This window comes from Callospermophilus lateralis, chromosome 17 (assembly GCF_048772815.1).
Source record: "Callospermophilus lateralis isolate mCalLat2 chromosome 17, mCalLat2.hap1, whole genome shotgun sequence".
NCBI lineage: Eukaryota > Metazoa > Chordata > Mammalia > Rodentia > Sciuridae > Callospermophilus > Callospermophilus lateralis.
This window is the reverse complement of record NC_135321.1, coordinates 78105584-78130726: the sequence shown is the minus strand read 5'-3', so window position 1 is coordinate 78130726 and position 25143 is coordinate 78105584. Positions and strand designations below refer to the sequence as shown.

The following is a 25143-nucleotide window of genomic DNA, read 5'->3' as shown; positions in this document are numbered from 1 at the left end:
ACCAGGGTGCCTAGGCCTGGAGTCTCCCTTAGGCTGACCTGAGGAGGGAACCCAGGGCATCGCTACAGACGTGGTCCATGAGGGTCCCAGCTTGGCATTTCCGAAAGCTCCTCTGAGGACAGGAAACTCGGGCATCCCTAAAGACGTGGCCCACCAGGGTCCCCAGGCCTGACTACACCCCCAGGCTGCTCTAAGGAAAGGGAACCCAAGGTGTCCCTAGAAACATGGCCGAATGTGTCCCCAAGCCAGGATTCTTCCTCAGGCTGGTCTGAGGAGAGGAACCAGAGGCATCCATAGAGATATAGCCAAGAGAGTCTCCAGGCCTGGCATCTCCCCCAGGCTGCTCTCCGTGGGTACCCCCAAGATGCTCTAAGAGATGTGGCCCAAGAGGGTTTTCTGGCTTGTCATCTATTCTGGCTGCTCTGAGGAGAGGGGGACTCTGCCCTCCTTGTGGAATGACCCACCTTGTCCAGCAGTCAGGGTTCCTCTGCTCAGCTCTGAGAAGAAAGCTCCCTATTCAGCCTGAGGGTGATACATATTCAAAGATGGCAACCAGTTCCCACCCTCAGCCCCTCTGCCCACAAAACTCACCTGAATCTTGGCTGGCAGTGGAGATGTCCCTGAAGAGGGAAGACATGCTTCTGGGAAAAAGATGCCCACCCTCATAACCCCAGATGCCCCCCCCCCGAAAAGAGAAACACTTTCCTGGGAGGGAACACACCCCTGGGAGTGGAGCCAGCCCATGGGATTGGAGACACCCTGCTAGGAGGGGAGAAGCCCCCACCATAGGGGAGATGCCATCTTGGGATGGGAAGACATCCTGCAGAGAGGGGAAAAGCTCCCACTTGGAGGGGAGCTTCCTGGGCTTCCTGGGGACTCTGCTTCTTCCTCCACCTCAGGAGTTACTGGGTGAAACCTGTTCCCACTACAGTATCTAGGTCTGGCTCTGCTGCCTCTAGCACCAAGAGGAGTGGAATTTCTAGACAGAACAAAAGGGAGTCCAGGAGCCACCTCCCTGCACCACAGCCAGTCCTCCACCAGATCAGGCCTGCTGCGGCCAGGGGTCAGGCAGCCACTTGGAGCCCCACTTCACTCCTGTGCCCAAGGACAGAGGCCAGCAATGGGACACCACAGAGCCCTCTTGGAAGTGGTCTTTGACACAGGGTGAATAACCCAACTATGTGGGATCGGAGGTTTGAAGAAAAGCAGTAAAATCCTAGCCCATTGAGGCCAGTTTCAAGGTTGGGAAAACCTGATCTCACCAAGCCTCAGCAACTAATTGCCCAGTGTGTCCCTAGAGACGTGGCTCACAAGGGATCCAGGCCTGGCGCCTCCCCCTGGCTGCTCTGAGAAAAGGGAAGCCAAGGTATCCATAGAGATGTGAAGAGTGTCCCCAGGCCAGACATCTCCCATCTAACCCTAAACCTAATCCTAAACCCTAAACCCCAGCCCCAGCCCCTAGCCCCTAGCCCTAGCCCTAACCCTAACCCTAACCCCAACCCCAACCCTAAACCAATCAATGTTAAACATCAAAATGGATTTCATATAATTCTTTTCTGCAGTATTCCAAAGTGAAAATAGTAATTGTTGATTTAGAAACAATAATTATATGCTTTCAAAGATGAGGTTTCTGCACTATGCATGTATAATTATGACTGATATTTCTACCAAATAAGTTGATAACACTTAATAAATTTAATCAAAATTTAAAGACAACTACTTATTTTCTATATTTAAATGAGTACTGTCTTTTACTGATCCTCATATACATCAAGGTGTAATGTATAGATAATGACTATCCCATTTGTCAAGGTGTTTATAAATGTTTCATAGTTATATAAGGCATACTTTTTGGACAAAATCTGTTCAATGTTCACTACTGGTATGAGTTTTCAGATGTTCAATGAATTTAAAATTTGAATAAGTTTTCAAAATATTATTTAACTTTTAGGGTTTCTGGGAACAATGAATTCTCGAAAAATCAGTAGTGTTTAAGAAACATGTGGCTATGAAATTTTTGTTCCCCATTTGTATTCTCTCTCACCAGTATGTATCCACAGGTGATGAGTATTGGTGAATAAATTTTGGAGGCATTGTCACATCAATTTTCAGATTTTAAAACTTTTTCTCTGCTGTGGTTATTGTGGTGAGTATTAAATGTTGACCCCTTCTTAGAGGAATGGTACAATGGTCTCATTTGTAGAGCTTCTCTCCAGTGTGTTTTCTCTGATGTCTAGTAATGTATGATATATTTTAAAATCTTTCTACATTTATATGTCTTCTTTCCAGAATAAATAGCATAGTGGTGAAAAAGAATTGATTTCTTATTAAAAGCATTGCTTCATTGCTTCCATTTGTAGGGGTTCTTTTCTGTATAAATTCTGTTGTTAATAAGATATAGTTTTTTTTTTTAAAAGTATTATCACTTTATTCACATTTCACATTCACCAGAGTGTCTTCTGCTGTGGTGAATAAACTTTTATTTTTTATTAAAAGTTTGACACATTATTCACATTTGTAAAGCTATTCTCCATTGTGAGTTCTGCTGTGGTCAATAAGGCCTGTTTTATTGCTAAAAGCTCTGGTACATTCCTTACATTTGTAAGCCTTCTCTCCAGTGTTGAATTCTTCTGTGGCAGATAAATTGTGAAAATTGAGTAAAACCTTTGTCACATACTTTGCATTCATGGGGTTTCTCTCCAGTGTGAGTTCTTCTGTGGCAAATAAAGCCCTTTTTTACTAACAGCTTTGCCATTCTTTACATTTGTAGGGCTTCTCTCCAGTGTGAGTTCTCCTGTGGCGAATAAGGTTTGATTTTTGACTGAAAGCTTTGCCACAATCTTCACATTTGTAAGGCTTCTCTCCAGTGTGAGTTCTCCTGTGGCGAATAAGGTTTCTTTTTTCACTAAAAGCTTTGCCACATTCTTTACATTTGTAGGGCTTCTCTCCAGTGTGAGTTCTACTGTGGCGATTAAGGTTTCTTTTTTCACTAAAAGCTTTGCCACATTCTTCACATTTGCAGGGCTTCTCTCCAGTGTGAATTCTGCTGTGGCGAATAAGGTTTATTTTTTCACTAAAAGCTTTGTCACATTCTTTACATTTGTAGGGCTTCTCTCCAGTGTGAATTCTGCTGTGGCAAATAAGTTTTGATTTTCGATCAAAAGCTTTCCCACATTCTTTACATTTATAAGGCTTCTCTCTAGAGTGAGTTCTACTGTGACAAATAAAGCCTGTTTTTTGACTAAAATTTTTCCCACATTCTTTACATTTGTAGGGCTTCTCCCCAGTGTGATTTCTGCTGTGGCAAATAAGGTGTGATTTTTGACTGAAAGTTTTGCCACACTCTTTACATCTGTAGGGCTTCTCTCCAGTGTGAGTTCTGCTGTGGCAAATAAGCTTTGATTTTCGACGGAAAGCTTTGCACATTCTTTACATCTGTAGGGCTTCTCTCCAGTGTGAGTTCTCCTGTGGCGAATAAGGTTTGATTTTTGACTGAAAGCCTTGCCACAATCTTCACATTTGTAAGGCTTCTCTCCAGTGTGAGTTCTGCTGTGGCGAATAAGGTTTCTTTTTTCACTAAAAGCTTTGCCACAATCTTCACATTTGTAAGGCTTCTCTCCAGTGTGAGTTCTCCTGTGGCGATTAAGGTTTCTTTTTTCACTAAAAGCTTTGCCACATTCTTTACATTGGCAGGGCTTCTCTCCAGTGTGAATACTGCTGTGGCGAATAAGGTTTATTTTTTCACTAAAAGCTTTGCCACATTCTTTACATTTGTAGGGCTTCTCTCCAGTGTGAATTCTGCTGTGGCAAATAAGTTTTGATTTTCGATCAAAAGCTTTCCCACATTCTTTACATTTATAAGGCTTCTCTCTAGAGTGAGTTCTACTGTGGCAAATAAAGCCTGTTTTTTGACTAAAATTTTCCCCACATTCTTTACATTTGTAGAGCTTCTCTCCAGTGTGAGTTCTGCTGTGGCAAATAAGCTTTGATTTTTGATGGAAAGCTTTGCCACATTCCTTACAACTGTAGGGCTTCTCTTCAGTGTGAGTTCTCCTGTGGCGAATAAGGTTTGATTTTTGACTGAAAGCCTTGCCACAATCTTCACATTTGTAAGGCTTCTCTCCAGTGTGAGTTCTGCTGTGGCGAATAAGATTTATTTTTTGGCTTACAGCTTTGCCACATTCTTTACATTTGTAGGGCTTCTCTCCAGTGTGAGTTCTTCTGTGGCAAATAAGGCCTATTTCTTGACTAAAATATTTGCCACACTCTTTACATTTGTAGGGCTTTTCTCCAGTGTGATTCCTTCTTTGATAAATAAGGTTTAATGTTTGACTAAAATCTTTACCATATTCTTCACATTTGGAGGGCTTCTTGTCAGTGTGAATTCTGCTTTGCTTAATAAAGATTGATTTTTCTTTAAAAATTTTATCACATTCTGCCCATTGGTAAGGCACCTCTCCAGTGTGGGTTCTTCTGTGGTAAATAAGACCTTTTTTTTTACTTAAAGATTTGCCACATTGTTTATATTTGTAGGGCTTCTCTCCAGTATAATTTCTCTGGTTTTGAACAAGGCCTGATTTTTTATATGATTCCTGGTGTTCACTCTCACTTGTAGTTTTCCATATTTTCTTTTGTTGTAAATAGTCAAGATCACAACTTCTATATTTTCCACTTACCACTTCATGAAATATATGTATTATGCTCTTTTCTGGTGAATATTCTTGGTTATGATTAGGAGTCATGGCTGAAATAAACAAAAATAAAAAAAAAAAAAACAATGCCTAATACACTGGGATAAATATATTTTGCATACATAACATGAAATTAAGCTAAAATAAGTACATTCAGTCTGTACCTTTAATACTGAGAACAATGTTTGCACTAAACACAAAAGCAGAGGTATCTCTTCAATTTTCTGATTTAACTGTTCATTGATAGATATTTAGTACTGGCATTTCTGCATCTTTAGGTTCTACAACTTTTATTTTTCATGTGTGGTGCTTGAGATTAACCCCTAAAATTCTATGTCACTTACCTACAACACAAGCCTTTCTAAAATTGTTTGATTTATGCTGTTTCTAAATTTCTGTGACTTCCCTCAAACATGAAGTACTTTTGCATGGCCTCCAAATTGGCAAATATTACAAGGATACACCTATTTTTATTTATTTAAAAGTTTTTATACTTTTTTCCCTCAAAATGGACTATATAATCTACTGTTGGCTCCATTAATGAACAAATACAAAATAGCACAGCAAATATAAACAAACAGAAGCATTCCTTAATCCAAGTGACAAAAAAAAAAAAAGAAAAAAAATATTAAGAACTGAACATTAGGATACTGACAGTTATGAATTACTCAAAGAACACTAAATAACTATTTAAAGAAAGTTTACAAAGTGAAATTGAGACAAAAAATACTAATATAAATAAGCACAAATTGTGTATGTGAGTAATTCTTTAAGAAAAAAATGAGAGAAGTATTCCTAGTGTGCAAAGCAGAAATTCTACCAATATGGGAGAGGCTTATCAAGCAGAACCAAGTTTAAGACAAGTGTAAATAACTTGTGAAATACTGTAAAAATTAAAAACCTATAGGATATATAAAGGTAACTGTAAAAATAATGCAAGCCTGCCACAATAAAAAGCAATGATCCAAAAATTAAATCATTAATCAAAATAGAAAAAAATACGAAATGTAGAAAACTTACAAAGTAGAAGTATAATGAGTTATTCACTTCAAAATAGTTCTGATTATTGATGGATTATTGCAAAATACAAAACAAAAGAAAAAAATCACTAACAGAATTGAATATCAAAAAAAGAAACTGCCAAGTCAGTTTCAGCAGACAGCATGGAAAGAAACCACTCATAATCTGCTCCTAGAGGCCCTATTTGTTTAAAGATAAATAATGCCCCAGCCTTTACAACTCATGCTTTTTGCACAATTTTTAATCAATGAGATACAGTTTTAAATCATAAAATTTCTCATAATCCTTTTGGAAAAGCTTTTGTTGAGTGAGCAAATTGTACCCTAATACTTGCCTTTTAAAACAGAAACAAAGATCTAACCTCTCTCATATTAATATGCATTAAACATTGTTTTATTTACAGTTAATGTGCTCAGTATACAACATAAAGTTGATACTCAAAAGTGTTCATCTGCATTGAATAGACATTTTATTTTTAAAAAGCCAGTACCAAAAAAAAAAAAAAAATGATGTAATATGTAAGATTCCACCTGAACAGCATGACAAGATCCTATGCCTTTGATCATGTGGGGAAAAGCATGGACTGCTACACTTATGCCAACATGTTCTGTTGGGACTCTAGCTTCATGCATGAAACATAGGAATTATAAATGTACATCAGGGACTTCACAATATGATTCATAAGTTTCCTTTAACTCTGGAAGAGAAGATTTTCTCTAAACAAGAGAATAATCATTCTCCTCAAAAGAGGAGAAACATTAAAAGAGGAACCCAAGATACTATAATTCCAGTTACTTGGGGGAATATAAAATCATTAACAACATCAGCTTAACATATGTTGGCTAAAATGGGGTTAGAATGTATCTGGATAACTTAGTTACTGCTTTGATGGCTAAACTCACACAAAGCTCTCTAAATGCTTTGATTTTAATAACAATGTTGCACTGTTTTTGTACACCAGCTGTGGGAAATGAAGTACTGCCAGATCCTGGACTTTTAAAACCCATTACAATATCTTGACTCACTTGGATGAAATTGTTATATACCTGCAAAAATGTCTGATGGTATTCACTGTTGTCTTAGCAGAGTAACTGTGTCCTTACCATCCACATAGTATTTAAGAGGTCACCATCCTGTGCAATTTATTCATAAAAGGTCTATTCCACTTGATAAAAACCGTGATGATTCAGTGAACCTCCTCTCTAATGCAGAACTTGATGCTTTGACTTTCTCCTTAGGAGGTTTCCCTGGACTAGCTCTATGGGCTTACAAAACTACTATGAAACTCGCCTATGCTATCATAAAAAGTATTACTCATGCCTCCATGGCCATTAATATGCTTAATACGGAACAAAAATAACATTGCCAAGCCATACTTAACAATCATGCTGCAATTGATGGTCTGCTATTGTTACATCAGAATGGATATCAGAAGTTTAATAACGTGTTCCTTCAATTTAAGTGATAATAGTAATTTTATTTGAAAAGAGTTAGATTACTTTAAAAATATCATTAATAAGGTCCAGCAAGATGATAGATGTTTAGACTTGTTGGATTGGCTAACTTCATGTTTACTCAATTTTGTCTGGGTCAAAAAATATTCAACGGTGGATGTTTACTGATGTTGGCACTTGCTGTTGTCTATGGCTGCCTTATTTTTTGCCCCCACCAGCATTAAGGAGGTAAGTAATATTATTTATTCAAAAGGCCTTAAAAAAGAAGAGGGGGGCTCTAGATATTTTGACCTTGGAAATAGACAGGAAAGTGTGAGACTGATGGTAACTGGAACCCTGAATCCCACAATAGTAATGCCCAGCAATTTCTCCCTGAAGCTATTAAGACAGCTCTACAGGTGCACTATCTAGTTTCTGTGGTAATGTCCTTAGGGAGAAGGGGCTCTCTGTTTGTAGTAACTGTACCTTATCTTGGTTAGCTATTACTTGGGGTTAAAATAATACTAGCTTAGAATTTAGTCATGGTAACAGAAGCTATGTAATTTTGGGGTATACTATTTGCAGCTGTGAAGACGAGTGGCCAGTTTTTTCTTTTTTCCTTTTCACTGTGTGTCTCTCTCTTCTGTTTGCTTCTATATACGTTTCCTCACAAGAAGATTTGTAATAGATCATGCTGGTCCTCAAAACAAAAGGTAAATTTTGGAGGTTAATCTGAATAAACTGGGACATCACTTAAGAAGAAAACAGGGGACTACAAAGAATTTGAAAATGTGATCATTGAAAGGCAGTATGTGTTTAATGATTACAATCAAAAGAAATATACCTAAGCTTCGGAAAATATTTTCTGCTGAATAACTACTCTGTCAACATTTTTTAGTTTGGTATTCTCCTTGACATTTTAATGTCTCAACTGTGTCCCATGCTATGTTTAGGCTACAATAGTTTACATCACTAAATTATGCTAGCTACTACTTATCTAAAGTTAAGTATGCATAACACAGCAAAAAAGAGAGAGAGAAAGAGTAAAATAAAATGATATATATTAAAGAGTAAAATATCTGTACTAAAAATGCCCTTTTTCTTTGAAACACAAATCTGAAACTCATTCTTATAGAGAAGTTCCCAGGAGACACTCTGCAACAGAAGTAAATTAAATAATAATTGTTAATTAAAATTTTTAAAGGGAAATTAAACTTACCCAGGAAGGCCAAGTTTCTATAGTTCTCTAACATCACATCTCTATATAATTTTTTCTGAGCAGGCTGAAGGCATTCCCATTCCTCTTCAGTAAATTCAATGGCTATATCCCTGAATGTTAATAGTTCCTAAAATAAGAATAGGCAAATAAATAACACATTGACCACATGAACATTTGCACAGTCTGTAATGTAATTGAAGTTGAAATGAGAGTTAGTAGACTATCATTTAGGTGGTGTTTTGGAACACAATGATACTATTATCTAGTTTTGCAGAAAAAGTGATTTAAGTTCCAAAATATATATACTCCACATTTATGAAACACAACATAAAACTTAGGCTTAACCACAAAAATATATATTTTCTAATTTTTTATATCATGATCCAAATTATACATATTGTTCAGATGAGAAAATTATGGTAATTAAGAAAGAGAATCCTCAAATTTTGAGTGTACAAATTATACACTACAGTGTAGAACTTTATTTGTTATTTCTCTGAGGCAGCTGGCTGTTCTGAATATGTAGTGAGATCTCTAGTAATTCCAATATCAATGGTATAAGAGAAATTTTGAAATGTAACAAGGTAGACGGACCACTTAATGGAAATATTTAATAGTGAATTTAAGTTCAAATATTTTATGGTATTTATGTAGGTTATTAACATAAAAAATAGAAAAAACAATCCTGTTTGGATTTTCTTTTTTATAATTTTAAGAATTTTCAACAGAATATAATATATATATATATATATATATATATATATATATATATATATATATACACACACACACACACACACACACACACACACACTATATATATATATATATATATATATATATATATTGTCATATATATGTATAATCTTTGATGTATATATTTTATGATGTTTATAATAGAACATACATATAGCTCTTCAAACAAATATAATTTGTTTTTTATTCTATTGGTTCTTTCTAGTTCTACCTAATAGTAAAATCAATTTTTTAATGGTATTATGCAAGCATGAGATATATATTATCCTTATTAAAATACTGTTCTTGTTGGTGGCTATGATGGTAGAATTCATTTAGGTATATATATATATATATATATATATATATATATATATATGTATATATATATATATATATTTAATATTTCTATCCCCTTCCCTCTTATTTATTTATTTATTTATTTATTACTAATGTGCAATCTATTGAACTTCTTTTCTTACTCTTCCCTGCGTTATGAGCTTTAGATTTCACATATCAGCAATAAATTTCAACCCTTGGTTTTAAAGAAATGTTTTGTTTTACTTAGCATAAAATCTCCAGATTCATCCATTTACTGGCAAATGTCTTAAAGTCATTTTTCTTTATGGCTGATTAATACTTTATTGTGTACATAAGCAACAATTTTTTATCCTGTCTTCATTGAATGGACCCATTCATCATTGAATGGTTGGTTTTATAGCTTAGCTATTGTGAATTGTGCTGCTATAAACATTAATGTGGCAGAGTCAATGTAGTGTGCTGATTTTATGTCCTTCGGGTATATACAGTGCAGTCGAAAAACTGGGTTAAATTGTGGTTCCATTTCTTTAACAATATCCATACAGGTTATTATGTTTCACTTAGACCTCCATACAGCTGCAAAAATTGGAATTCATCTAAACTTAAGTTTGAAAATAAAACATACAGAAAAAAACAGTAAGCCATAAGATGACTAGAATTTATTATCAAATCATCCATCACAATGAAAAGTAAATTTTATAAACTAAAAGTAAAGAAAATTTTAAGCAAAAGAGCAAAATTAGAAATTATTGAAGATGAACATAATACAGAGTTAGTTACCAATATCAAATTAGTAAGGTATAGTGATGGACAACTGTAGTTCCAGTGACTGAGGATGATAAGGAAAAAGGATCATAAATTCTAAGACGTCTTATACATATTGCATTGAGCAACTTACTGAGGCACTTAGCAACTCAGCAAGACTCTGTCTCTAAATAAAATATAAAAAAAGTACTGAGGATGTGGCTTCATGGTAAAGCACCCCTGGGTTCAACCTTCAGTACAAATAAAAAAGAAAAAAAAAAAGCAGATACAATTATAAAAGCACTGGCAAATTTCAAAATTCAACAAATACAAATTATGTCAATTATATAGTATATAATTGCAAATATATACATACATAATGATTTCTCACTTGATGGAAATACATTCTAAAAATTTATCCTAAGATTCTTCTGCAATTTTCCAATTCTCTGAGTGTAATGACAAGAACCTAGATGGTATAGATGAGTACATGGCTAAGATATTTGCTATATTCACTGTTGTACATAAAGTCTACTGCTGTCAAAGTACCATGATGCCACATGATTGATGTTATGAAGTTAAATCAATCAGGGTAAACCTCATAATAAAATAAATGGTGGAACTATAGAAAACAACAACAAAAATAACAAAACTCTTAATAAGTCTCTTGTTATTTAGGAAGTGATACATAATGAAGATTACAGTGCAGGGAAGAGGGAAAAAATGGCATTCATTCCAAAGAAAGATGCTAGGATGTTGGGGAAACAGTATGATAATAAATTCTATTGTATCCCTTCACTCATAAAACATAACAACTTGTTTTGACACATTAAATGCCGAATATAAGTTATTAATAAATAATACTGAAATATAAGAAAGTACAAAGCTCAAAAGTTTACATAAAAAATACAGGGTGCATATGGTGGTGCACACCTGAAATATCTTCTATTCTGGAGTCTAAGGCATGAAGTTCAAAATTTAAGGCCAACTGAAGAAATTGACCAAATCTCTTCTGGAAATAAAATTTAAAACAGAGCTGATAATATGCTCAGCAATAGGACACTGTGGTTGAATCTCTAATATCACAAAAGAAAAAAATAGTCTTTTTTTCAAAATCATACAATACAACAGGTTTAAACTTATGAATTACAAAATATTAACACAAAAAAATCTATTAATCAAATGATTACATTAAAAGTTGCAAAAGTGATGAGGTATTAAAAATAAAACTAATTTCCTCACATATAATCAAACACTTATAAGAAGAAAAAATACAACAAATTGCAAAAGAAAAGCAGAATAAATTCTTGAAGAGCCACTTTGCATTCACAAAAGAGGAAAATAATAATTTAAGCTTTTATTATCCATTTGTAGAAACTGTTTTTTAATCGAATGTATACGATACACCCACACAAGAAACAGAGACTAAAATTACCGCAACTGTACATGAGAAAACAGCCATATTCCTCCAGAGTTGAAACCAAGGGGCATAGTTAAAGAGGAAGAAATAATTATTAAATTTTATAAAAAGTAAATTCTAGGAGCTAGAATTTTTGTTGATGTATTCTATCCAGTTTGACAAATACTATAAAATACCATGAATGTTTTATGCCGATGTCACATGAATATTGCATTTCATATGCAAGTATATTTACAAAAGGAATATTCAGTATTTGAGAAAGTGAAAATACAGAAAAGCACATAAAAGACTCAAATATTCAACATAATTACAAAAGATAAAACTATTATAAAAATGACCATTTTTCCCAAGTTAACCTATAATAATAACTGGTCAAAATTGTACCATGCTTTACTTTTTGTTAAAGAAGAAATCAAAGCAAAAACTTCTCTAAAATTTTCATGGAAAGCTAAGTGTATGTAAAATTAGCCAAGAACTCTCTCATATATAAGAGCAAATGTACTAGTGATCATTACCTTACACTAATACATGTTATAATATTACAACAGTGTAGTAATATTAAGATAAAGAAATCACAATATAGAAAACTACATAGGGGGCTGGGGATGTGGCTCAAGCTGTAGCACGCTCGCCTGGCATGCATGCGGCCCGGGTTCGATCCTCAGCACCACATACAAAGATTTGTGTCCGCCGAGAACTAAAAAATAAATATTAAAAAATTCTCTCTCTCTCTCTCTCTCTCTCTCTCTCTCTCTCTCTCTCTCTCTCTTAAAAAAAAGAAAACTACACAGGGCAATTCATATGTATGAAAATATCTTTTTATTGTTAAGTATTATAAATATATAAATCAAAACATATCAATAAAATATTTAATGTGAGTGAATGCTACAATTCAACCTCAAGGTAGATGTTAGAACAAGAGGCAGAGATCACAAGTAGGAAGTTGTATGCAGAATGTGTGCGACACTGGAATTATAAACAAGCATCCACCAAACAAAAGATATAAAGAGAGATAATTATAAAAAATAAAATAAAAGCAGAATATAAGCCTCCCTCCATTTATGGATACACCAAATAAATATGTACCCCCCTTTTGAGTCCTTCTTAAAACTGTAAAGGAATTAGAGGCACACACATTGGAAAATTGAAAAAAAAATCTACCAAGAGATGACTAGAATGCACTTGAGCATTATCCTGATTTGAGCAATATACCATATTATTGGTACAAAATGCCCAAATGCAGTGTTAATATGAGTAAAAGAAGACTGATTTGTGTTTGAAATACAGCATATTTAATTCTAAATTTCCTATAGTCTAGCACAGTAATTCCTTCTTCCATATCCATAATTGGAGTACTACTTACTATTCCACTTTTTGAGAGTAGCCATTCTAATAGCTGTGCTCAAACTGCAGAAAATCTTATAGTTGGCTAGTGTACTAAAATTCGGATATATAAATTCGGATATATAAATACAACTCACAATACTGGGGCACAAATTAAAAATCACACTCAGCAACTATCTGAAGACAAAAACAAATAAAAAAGTAGCAGGTATGTAGCTAAGTGGTACAGTACCTCTGACTCAATCCACAATACCACAATCTCCAAAAAGAAGGAGAATGAATTCAGGAGGAAAGAAAAACTGAGATACCTATAAAGTATCTCACCCCCCTCCTGGAGGAAAAAATGCATGGAGTTTTGATTCGGATGATCTCCCCACTCCAGAATCCACAACAAAATCTGAGAAGATCTGAAATGTTGCCACAAATGTTTTCAGGTAGATGCATGATGTCATAAACCTGTAATCCCAGGTAGGGGATTTGAAATTTTGCTTCTTTAGGAATACTACTAAAGCACAAGAAATAGAAACAAGAGTCACTAAATGGGATGAATTCAAACTGAAAAGATTCTTTTCAGCAAAAGAAACAATCAGTGAGGTGAAAAGTGATACATGAGAATTGGAGCAAATTTTTACCACATGCACATAAGATAGAACCCCTAATTTCCAGGATATATAAAGAACTTAAAAAACTTAATGCCAAAAAACAAATTTCCCAATCATTAAATAAAATGGGCTAAGGTACTGAAGAGACACACTTCTTAGAAGATAAACAACCAATCAATCAATAAAAAGTGTTCAACATGTCTAGCAATTAAAGAATTGCAAGTCAAAACTACTCTAAAATTTAATATTACTCCAATCAGAATGGCAGTTATTAAAAATACAAGCAAAAATATATGTTGATGAGGATATGAGGAAAAAGGCCCACTGTTACACTGTTGGTAGGACTCTAAATTGGTGACACCAATCTGGAAAAGAATAGAGATCCCTTAGAAAACTTGGAATGGAACCATCATTGACTCAGCTATCCCACTCCTCAGTTTAAACCAACAAGAGCTGAAAACAGCATAATACAGTGCTGTTATACATATCCACATAAATGTTCATAGCAAAACAATTCACAATAGGTAAACTATAGAACCAATCTATAATGCTCTTCAATAGATGAATGGAAAAAGAAAATATTTTCTATATACACAGTGGAATATTACTGAGCATTAAAAGAGAATAAAATTACGGAATTGGGAAGTAAATGGATGGAGTTGGAGAATATCATGTTAAGGCAAGTAAACCAATCCACTAAACCAAAGACCTAATGTTTACTCTGCTAAGTGGATGCTAATTCACAATGAGGGAAGTGGGAGGTAGCATGGAAGAAATGAAGAAACTTTGAATAAGACAAAGGGGAGGAAGGTGATGGGAGACGGTATAGAGGTAAGTAAGATGGTGGAATGAGATGGAAATATTTTGTACACAAAGTAGAGTTACATGGGTTTTGTAACTATACTTTCTGTATAAGAGAAATAAATTTTTGTGCTCCACTTGTGTACTATGAAGTGAAATGCATTCTGTTCTAATAGAAAGTTAGAACAAATTAATAAATTGTTTTTTAAAATTCAGGAAAGAGATTTGCCTTCCTCTAGATCTACATATAAATATATATATATATATATATATATATATATATGCATGTATTCTATGTATAACATGCATATACTTAGTGTATATAATTTATAAACAATTTTTCTCATATATTTTATCGATTTTTTAAATAAATTACAACAGAAGCATTACAATTCTTATTCTATGTATACAGCACAATTTTTCATATCCCTGGTTGTATATAAAGTATGGTGATACCAATTTGATTCTTCATACATGTACTTTTGATGATGAACTCTATTACATTCCACCATCCTGGCTAATTCCCTGCCCTCTTTCTTTTCTTCCCACCTCTCTGCTCTATCTAGAATCCATCTATTTCTCTCATGCTCCCCCTACCTACCCCATTATGAGTCAGCCTCTTTATATAAGACAAAACATTTGCCATCGTTTTTTTGTTTTTTGTTTTTGTTTTTTTTTTGGAATTGGCTAGCATCACTTCTCCAATGCTATCCATTTACCTGCCAGATATGATTATATACCTAGAAAACTCAAAAAGCTCCACCAGAAAATATCTAGAACTAGTATATAAATTTAGCAAAGTAGCAGGATATAAAATCAACACCCATAAATCAAAGTCATTTCTGTATATTAGTGAAAAATCTTTTGAGAAAGAAATGAAGATAACTACCCCATTTACAATAACTTCAAAAAAATAAGATACTTGGGAAGCAACTTAATTAAAGAGATGAAAGACCTAAACAAGAAAACCCTAAAGAAAAAATTCAAAAAAGATCTTAGAAGATGGAAATATCTACCTTGCTCATGAATAGGCAGAATTAATATTATCAAAATGACCATACTACCAATAGCACTATACAGATTTACTGCAATTCTGATTAAAATCCCAATGGCATTCCTCATAGAAATAGAAAAGGCAACCATGAAATTTATTTGGAAAAATAAGAGACCAAGATTAACTAAAGCAATCCTTAGCAGGAAGCATGAAGCAGGTGGCATCACTATACCAGACCTTAAACTAGATTACAGACAATGGTAACAAAACAACATGGCATTGGCAAAAAACCCAAACAAACACACACACACACACACACACAAAAAAAAAAAAAAAACAGATTGGAAGACGAATGGTACAGAATAGAGGACACAGAGACTAACCCACAAAATTATAATTATAAAATATTAGACAAAGTTGCCAAAACTTGCACTGAAGAAAATATAGCCTTTTCAACAAATCACTATCACTCACCATGCACAAAACTCAACTCAAAGTGCATCAAGAACCTAAGAATTAAACCAGAGACTCTACATCTAATACAATAAAACACAGGCTCTAATCTTTATCATGTGGGATTAGGCCCCAATTTTCTTAATAAGACACCTATAGCACAAGAATTAAAACAAATAATCAATAAATGGGATGGAATCAATCTAAAAAGTTTATTCTCAGCAAAAGAAACAAATCTGTGAGGTGAAGAGAAAGCCTACATCCTAGAATAAAGTTTTTACCCCTCACACATCAGATAGAGCACTAATATCTAGGGTACATAACGAACTCAAAAAGCTAAGCAAATAATAATAATGATAATAACAACAACAAAAACCCAATCAGGAAATGGGCGAAAGATCTGAACAGAGAATTCTTAGAAGAGAATATACAATCAATCAACTTTTTTTCTATATATCTGATTGGTTATGGTGCTCCCTTTACAGGGTCAAGCATAGTTCTGGTTCAGTTTCTAAGGAAGGAAGACAAGAACAAGAAGTATTCTCAACTCTCCTTTATAAATTATCAAATACAATTTTCTAAACATAGCTGGACATGGGAAATATAGGCTTGAAGCAGAGAACATTTTTATTAGAAACACAGTGTAAAAGAAAGACAAAAAAAACATAATTATTTGCACCACATTGAACCATAAGAGAAATGGAACCTGCAATTCAGAAAAAGAAAGATTCAAACTTTTATACTTGGGAATATGGATGATATGGATGCCTAAAGTGAAAAGGTTATTACGAGCTTTTGAAAGAAAATTCATGTGAGTGGCAGATAATGGTTAACCAATTGGAATCTGCACAGTGTCTTCCAGGGGCTTTGTCAGCTGTGCACTACAGAACATACAGGTATTCATAGCCTCCATGAAGAGCATTATTCATCTGTGCTGTCTAAATTTATTCCCATAGTACAAATGAAGAAACATGGGTATCAGGATACTAAATGGCAGTTAAGCAGCCCACAAAAAACTACCCAGAGACAGAACTGCATGAAATTTCTTCAGAGACCATCAATGTATTCTTAGCTCCTGACACAGGGATGTCAATCTGGGGAAATATTATTTTCTCTCAGTTTTGAAGAGAGTGCATTGAGAATACATTTCAGGGGCAACATAAATACTTTTTTTTTCTTTCATATTAAGAAACTCTTCAGAAACAGAGCTCTCAAGCCAGATTTCTTAGAAGGGTAAATGCCTGGAGATTACAAAATGAAAAAAACACATCAGTGGCCCTGAGTGACTCAGTAAAAAATAAATCTAAAAGCCTTATTAGAAACTGAAAAACAAAAAAGTAACTATTTCTAAAAATAAATATGTTCAATAGTTTCGATCTCCACATGTCATTAAGTAAAAAAACAAATTATATATGAATATTTCTAGGATTGGCCAAATTTTATTCCATGATTTTATATTAATAGAATTCATGATTCACTGCCAAAAATATTATAGAAAAAAAATTTTAAGGAGTGGATGTTTTGTAAATATGTCATTTAACAATTTTATTACCATATGATTTTGAAGAAATTTATTCATTTTCCTGCAGCCATAATGTAGAGAAATTTCTTATTTATTTTTTCCTGTAGTAATTAACAAAGATAAGCCCTAGAATCCACTTTAAATAACCTATCCTTAAAATCACACAAAAAAAACATATAATAAATGATGAGGAAAGAAAAATGTCAATTTTAAAAAATAATTTAAAACTTTTTCTTGAAATCAATTCCTAGCTGCATTTTTTTGATCCATTTTCTCATTTTTAAGCCAAAAAGATATAAAGAACAGAAGTTTGAACTGAAAATTATACATGAGATATGTTTATTAACAATAAAAATTCAAAATCTTTAGAAATTTAAGAAATACAAAATAAAAACCCATCATGGGAAAAATTAAGTAATATTGATGCACATTTAAAACAAATTCACAATCATTAACTCAAAAGGAGTTTAAATTAGTATCTATTTGTGGAAACTATTTTCCTATTTAATATACATGATACTCCCCATGACAGAGACTTACTAAAATTAGAGCATATATGATCATGATAACATATAAATATGCAATGGTACTCACCCAAACACTTGAAGCCCAAGGGCATGGTTCAATACAATACATATCTTGGAAGAGATAAATAATAATCTGTAGGAAAAATGGTCACCAGGGCCAGTCACATTTCATAATATATCCAGTTTAAAAAAGAGCATAAAACACTATGTATAAATTTTACATAGGTGCCTTATGCAAGTGGTATTGCACATGTGTACATTTTTAGACACAAAGTATGCAGAACTTATGAGAAAATAAAAGCCCATAAAAGACTGAATTATACAACCCATGTATAGATGATGAAACTCATCATTATAAAGGTGATAATTTTCCTTCAAATTAACCCACAATATATCTCACCAAAATTGCTATGTACAATTATGAATATATCACAGTGAAGTCTACTTTTATGTGTATTCTATAAAGCAATAATTTAAAAAAAAAACTATAAATAAATATACAATAGAAGAATATAGGAGAATAGGGAAAGGGAAACTACTGGATACTGAAGGGGAACAAATTATATTCCATGTTTTATGGTTATGTCAAAATAAACCTGACTATTAAATGCAACAATAATGCAATAATAAAATAAAATCAACAAGCTTTACTTTAAATGAAGAAACCAAAGCATAAATTTTTAAAATTCATCTACAAAATTATATGTAACTTTAGCCAAAAACCTTTTTAATTATAATAGAAAAAAAGAACATATCATGATCTACTATTCATATATATTGTGAAATTATAATATTACAATAATAAAGAATCACAATATGAATAAGATCTTCATATGAATACATATGTATGTAAAGACAGTATGCTTTATTGCAATAGCAAGTCTAGATAAATCAAACATAACAAAAATAATCTCAGCAACTTAGGTAGGATCTTTCTCAAAATAAATTTAAACCTGTTAGGGCTGTTTACTAGTTAAGAGTTCTTGCTTCCAAAATGCTGAAGTATAACACCAGAGAAGTACACCAAGGCAAGTTTAGAGTGGAAAGTAGAAGCTTTATAAAAGGACAGTAGAAAAGACTTCTCCCCAGAGGAAAAAGGAGACCCAAGAGATAGAATCCATGAAAGGGATTTTTTTTTTTTTTAACTAAGGTCTTTTTAGCTTTTTTATAGCTAGGCTCTTCCTTCAGCTATCCCACATTCCTGTCACATAGCTGTCCTTTGTTCTTTTATCTTGCAGTGATGGAATGTAGGTGGGAAGGCCCAAAGTGTGGAGGACAGGTGGGCTGAAGGAGTAATCTGGGCATGAAGGGCTTTTGGATTAGCATCTCCAGGTTTGCTGTGAGCTGCTCCATTAAAATTTCCTTGGGATGGGTTCAGGGCCTTGGGGACATTTTCAATTCCCCTTTTCCTTGATTCCATTCTCAATATGGTGTTCATTCTTGATTTTACTGGATATTAGACCCAATACCTAACTACACTAACTACCTATCTGTAAATCTGGCTTCACTACCAAGGATATGGCTAAGTAGTACAGTATCCCTCAGTTCACCTAACTTTAACCAAATAATAATAATGAAAAAATTAAAAATAAAAGAATGTCAAAATGAAAATTAGCTAGCTCAAGAGGAAATTAGGTCCTCCAAAATGACAGCTCCCCTCCTTCAGGAAAATGGCCCTTGGAGATATGATTTTGATAATTATTCCACCTGTCAATCTCCAGCATCTGGGCTGCAGGAACACACCTGCCACATAGTATTTTATGCAGATGCTGAGGATGTGCTTCGAGCATAATGAAGGCAGCAAAGACTCTCTGCCACTGACATGTTCTCCACCGGGTTGGCCAGTAGGACTGAGTACATAGTGGCCCAGTGGAGGACTTAAGCCTGCAGACTCCAGAGACTGCCCAGAGGACCAATCTGCTAGCTCCTGTTTTCAACACGGCCAGTTTTGTGGTTCCAATTGTTATTCTCCCCCAGCCTCCCTCACTAGACCAATGCACACTCACTATTGCCTGGTTCTCAGGAGTACGGCTACTTGGGATTGTCAGTTCCTGCACAGCAGAACAACCTGTGACTCTGAAGTGTGAGAATACAAATGGCAAAAATGGAGGACTCAGGAGATAAGAAGTGAAAGCCCACCCTTCTCCTCCCAGGAGATACACAGGATTGGACAGTTACCACAAAATGCTCTTGATTGGAAGGGGCTTCAGATCATGAACATTGAATCTGAGAGAAGTGAGCCTTTTTTTTTTTTTTTTTTTTTTTGAGTGACAGGGAATATTATCTAATCCAGGAATGAATAAGAGCTAGAATCTCAGGTCGTTGCGTGCTGCTTTTTTTTTTTTTTTTTTTTTTTAATCTGAGAAACATACCCCAGAGTCTCAGGCTGCTGTTATATTAAGGCAAGGATTTTTTTTTCCATAAATGGAACTAACCCAATCAACAGAACATTTTCATTTAAACTTACATATAAGGTCATTTCAGTTTATGGATTATATATGCTTATATATTATTCAGGAATTAATATAAAATAATGAAAATAGCTACCAAATTTTATTTAAATTTTTTTTATCTCTGTTGTTTTTAGGTGACAGACTGAACTCTGAACTGGGAAGAAACCCCTAAAGTAAAAATGCCCAATAAAAAGCAACACATAAGGGACTGGGATTGTGGCTAAGCAGTAGAGTGCTCACCTCCCATGTGCAAGACCCTGGGTTCAATCCTCAGTACCAGATAAATATAAATAAGTGAAATAAAGGTATTGTGTCCAGCTACAGCTTTAAAAAAATACATAAAAAACATAAGGTACAAGGCGAAAAACCAGCCTCTACCTCAAAGCAAAGACTGTCCAAGGAAGGGGGCATGACTCTTGTCCTTGGAAAGACACACAGAGCACTCCTATGGGTATGGGCATACCCATCTTGCTGAGTTATTTCTCTACAAATAACAGGAGACATCTGCTATGCCTGGTATCCCTGACTCAGTCAGGCTAGGTGGGGACCCATAGCAACCCCCTAGCAGCCACCAATCAGCATGAGACAGGAAAAATACCTGGGATGCCAGATGACCTTTCCAGTAGTTTATGGTGGTTGATAACATTTTGGGAAACCATATAGTTCAGCAAATACTCCCATTGTGGCCTAAGCCAATCAGTTCAAATGAATCCCCCTCTTGTACTAACCAATCACCCTTACCCAACTTGTTTCTACCATTGAATGTGCTAATCATGTTTTAGAGTTGTTTATGATTTTCCCAAGGTGTGTGATGATTTGCTAAGAGATGCTATTATGTATGTGAGGTACCTGCCTTTCCCAAAGAAACTGCTGCAAACCCTGGGCTCAGGACCTCTAAGCCACCAGTTGCTGTGTGTGTGGGGACTGAGCTAGCTCGCAATAAACACCTCTTTGCTGCTTACATCAATCTTGGTCTTTGATGGTCTTGTGGGGGTCCCGCATTTGAGCATAACAGTCTCTCCTGAAACCCATGGGAAAAGAAGACAGCACTCCAGTTCTCTAGGACTGCAGTTTTATAGCACAAAAAGTTGCAAAAGGGGGGTGTCTTGAGAACTTACATGGATAACAGGATTTGACAAGCATAATACAAAGGCAGGTAGCATTGTCTAAAATGTTCAGCACTTAGTAAGTTTAGATCATAACATCAGAATTTATGATGCACCACTAAAGTTACAGAATGAGTTGTTATTTGGTCAGATAAAGCCAGAATTTATGAGTCATCACTAAAGTTTCAGGGAGGGTTGTTATCTCATAAGGGAAAACCAGACATGGGTGAGTTCAAAGCACTGGTAGGCATTTCAAGCAAGTTTACAAATCACAGTAATTTCTGTGATATCACTTCCCTGAAAAGAATTTTCATTATTTCATGTCAGTTCATCTAAGCATTCCATATCATGTGTTGGAAAAGATGAGACAACTCTAAGGCCCTTCTTATTTGACTATTTATAAACTATAATTAAAGGTCAATCTCAGTACCTCCACAGAACTTAAGTCTCATTCACCTTTCTCATTCATAGTGCTTTATTTTTTAAGAAGGTAGCAGAAATTTTATTTTGAAGAAGAGTCAATGATTTAAAGCCATTCAGTGTTCTTTATAGGATCCCAAAAACCTATGGTTGTAGGTCTTAAAAAACCTTTTCACTGAAAGATATGAATTACACTCCAGGTTGGACACTGATACTATGCTTCCATGGGAAATAGTATCTTGGTTGTGAATATTGTCCTTTTCCTTTCCCCTATAGTATTCTAAGTGTGTGGAATGTGTGAACTTTTAGAATCATTATTTTCAACACACTTAGCATGGGTCCATTTGATAATGAGACATCCATATTATGGGAAAAAAAAAAAAAAAAAAAAAAAAAAAACCCTTCACCAAGCCCTAAAGAAGGGATAAAATAATCTCTGGAAAAAAATAACAGTCATCCATTAGATCATTTTAAAAAAATACTAAGAACAAGTTTAGTTAGTAATACATTACTGTACTAGGAAAAGTAATATAAATGCAATTTTAATTTTTAAAGTTGTTTCTGATTACTACAAAGAGAGTATAAAAAGTTGGATACATGGGCTGGAGTTGTGTCTCAGTGGTAGACAACTTTGCTAGCATGTGCAAAGCACTGAGTTTGATTCTCAGCAATACAAATTTTTTCAGTTTTATTTTTTAAATACATGACAGCGAAATGCATCACAATTCTTATTACACATACAAAATACTTTTTCATACCTCTGTTTGTATATAAAGTATGTTCACATCAATTCCTGTCTTCATATATGTACTTTAGATAATAATGTCTATCAAATTCCACAATCCTTGCTAATCTTTACACAACACTCCTACACTTGCTACTTCACATAAACTTGCCTCAGGGATTTAATACATTAATCAAATAGATTTTCTGCAGCCTATACAGTGCTGTTGGAATGGCTATTATAAAAATCTAAAATTGTCATGTATGGTGGCATATGCCTGAAACTCTAGAAGCTATGAAAAATGATGCAGGAGAACTGTTAGTTCAAAGACAGCCTAATTAACATAACAAGGCTACAATCAAGTTAGTGAGAGCCTGTCTCAAAATATAACATAAAAAGGAATGTGGATGTGTCTCAGTGGTATGCACCCCTGGGTTCAATACTCAGCACCAAACTAAACAAACCAAGCAAATATCTCATAATTAATAGGGATTCCAGGGTACACAAATATGTAAAAATGTTGGTGACAATATAAATTTAATAAATATATTTCTTATAAAAGTGTTAAGGTTCTTTAAAAGCCCAAAATAAAAATGCCACATAATCCACCAGTAATAATTGGGGTAGAAGTGCAAGGTTGTACCTGCCTGTACTCCCAATGGCTTAGGAGCATAAGACATAGAAAACTAGGGGTTTATTCTCAAGTTAAAGTCCAGCATCAAGAACTTGGCAAGGTCCTAAGAAACTCAGTAAATCCCTTTCTCAACAATAAAAAAATAAATAAAAGTGTTGGAGACTGGGTATGTAGCACACTGGTAAAGTGCCCTGGGGTTAATCTCCAGTATTTAAATAAATAAAAAGATGTAAATAATAATTCTTGGTTAAAAAAAAAATGTCATACAATCCACTAATAATAACTCTGGATATATATGTAAAAAAATAGGAATCCTTTTGCTAAATATATTGCCACATGTCTATTTTTATTGTATCTTTATTCACAGTATCTAATAAAAGGAAACAAATGAAGTACCTTTTAGATAGAAAATATATCAGAAAATGCCTTCCAGCTGCAAAGCATCCAATTAGTCTATTCCTTCAGAAGCTACACACTTAAAATTCAAACTGGTTCCTAGAAAGCAAGACTCAGATAGTGGTGTTTTCTAAATACTCCAAAAAATTTGGAATCTCTGGGAACCTTGTTTCAGATATTCTAAAACTCAGAACTAGGTCAAATGGGAGGTCAGAATGAGAAAACAACACATAGTAAATTCTTTAATGGGGAATTTTAACTAAGACACTGTCATAACCAAAAGCAGTGTTGGAGATAAAAAATAGATTTCCTGTTTCACTGGTTTCTGGGTTATGGATTCAATCCACACATATATTAGAAAAAAGTTAAGGCTACTGGTTAAAATCTATGTAAAATAGGTATTAAAAAATATACCAGGGGCTGGGTGTGTTGGTGCAGGCCTGTAATCCCTGTTGCTGAAGAGGCTGAGGAAGAAGGATCAAAAGTTCAAAGCCAGCCTCAGCAAAAGTGAGGTGCTAAGAAACTCAGTGAAACCCTATCTTTAAATAAAGTAAAAAAATAAAATAAAATAACCCTGGGGATGTGTCTTAGTAGTCCAGTGTTCCTGGGTTCAATCTCCAATATCCCCATAAAAAATGTAGCAGGGGGCTGGGGCTGGAGCTAAGTGGTCGCTCATCCTGTCTGGCACATATGAGGCACTGGATTTGATTCTCAGCTCCATATATAAATAAAATATAGGTCTATCAACAACTAAAAATATATATTTTTAAAATAATGTACCAAATTATTAACATAAACTTTGATCTAATTTGCTATGTAAAGCCCTTGAGATTGAAGTTGGCCAGGCATGGTGGTGCATGCCTGTAATACCAGCTGTTCACAAGACTGAAACAGAAGGATCATGATTCAAAACCAGTCTCAGCAATGGTGAGGCACTAAGCAACTCAGTGAAACCCCATCTCTGAGTAAAATACAAAATAGGAGTAGAGATATGGCTCAGTGGTAGAGTTCCCCTGACTTCAATCCCTGGTCTTCCTCCCCCAAAAATGGGGCTGAATAAATAGCTCAGTTGTAGAGTGCTTGCCTTCTAAGCATGAGGCCCTGGGGTCAATCCCCAGTACAAAGAGAAAGAGAAAGAGAGAGAGAGAGAGAGAGAGAGAGAGAGAGATTAAACTTGCATGTAATTGAAATTCAGGTTAGTCCCACTTTTCTTTTTTCCTGCCACACCAGAAGAAAAGAGTTTCCTGATATGTTTGGAATGTTTCCCTGGGTTATTTATTTACTTTTATGTGGTGCTAAGGATCGAACCCATGGCCTTGCATGTGCTAGGTGAGCGCTCTACAGCTGAGCCACAATCCCAGCCCCTTCTGTAGGTTATTTTAATAAAATGGTCTAACAATAAATAAACAAATAAATAAATAAATAGAGCCTCAATTGAGGACCCATTACAGTTTTTAAAAATCCTTAATTGGGACACATAAACCTCATTTAGGAGACATTCATTCTTTTCAATGTCATCTAATTTTATCATGCTTTCTTCTCATGTGAAAATCTCAGAATGATAAATTAAAATCTTTTATCAGT

At 34.5% G+C, this 25143-nt stretch overlaps 1 protein-coding gene across 1 annotated transcript in view; it reads right to left on the bottom strand.

The window, feature by feature from the left end:
* Window positions 1-1556: 1556 nt before the first annotated feature.
* The window catches only part of LOC143388114 (uncharacterized), a 48336-nt gene continuing 24749 nt past the window's right edge, over window positions 1557-25143 (bottom strand). Inside the window, 3 exon segments of the mRNA XM_076842077.2 lie at window positions 1557-3422; window positions 3425-4744; window positions 8364-8490. Of these exon segments, the coding sequence (XP_076698192.2) occupies window positions 2740-3422; window positions 3425-4744; window positions 8364-8490 (2130 nt within the window). The 3' untranslated portion in view covers window positions 1557-2739.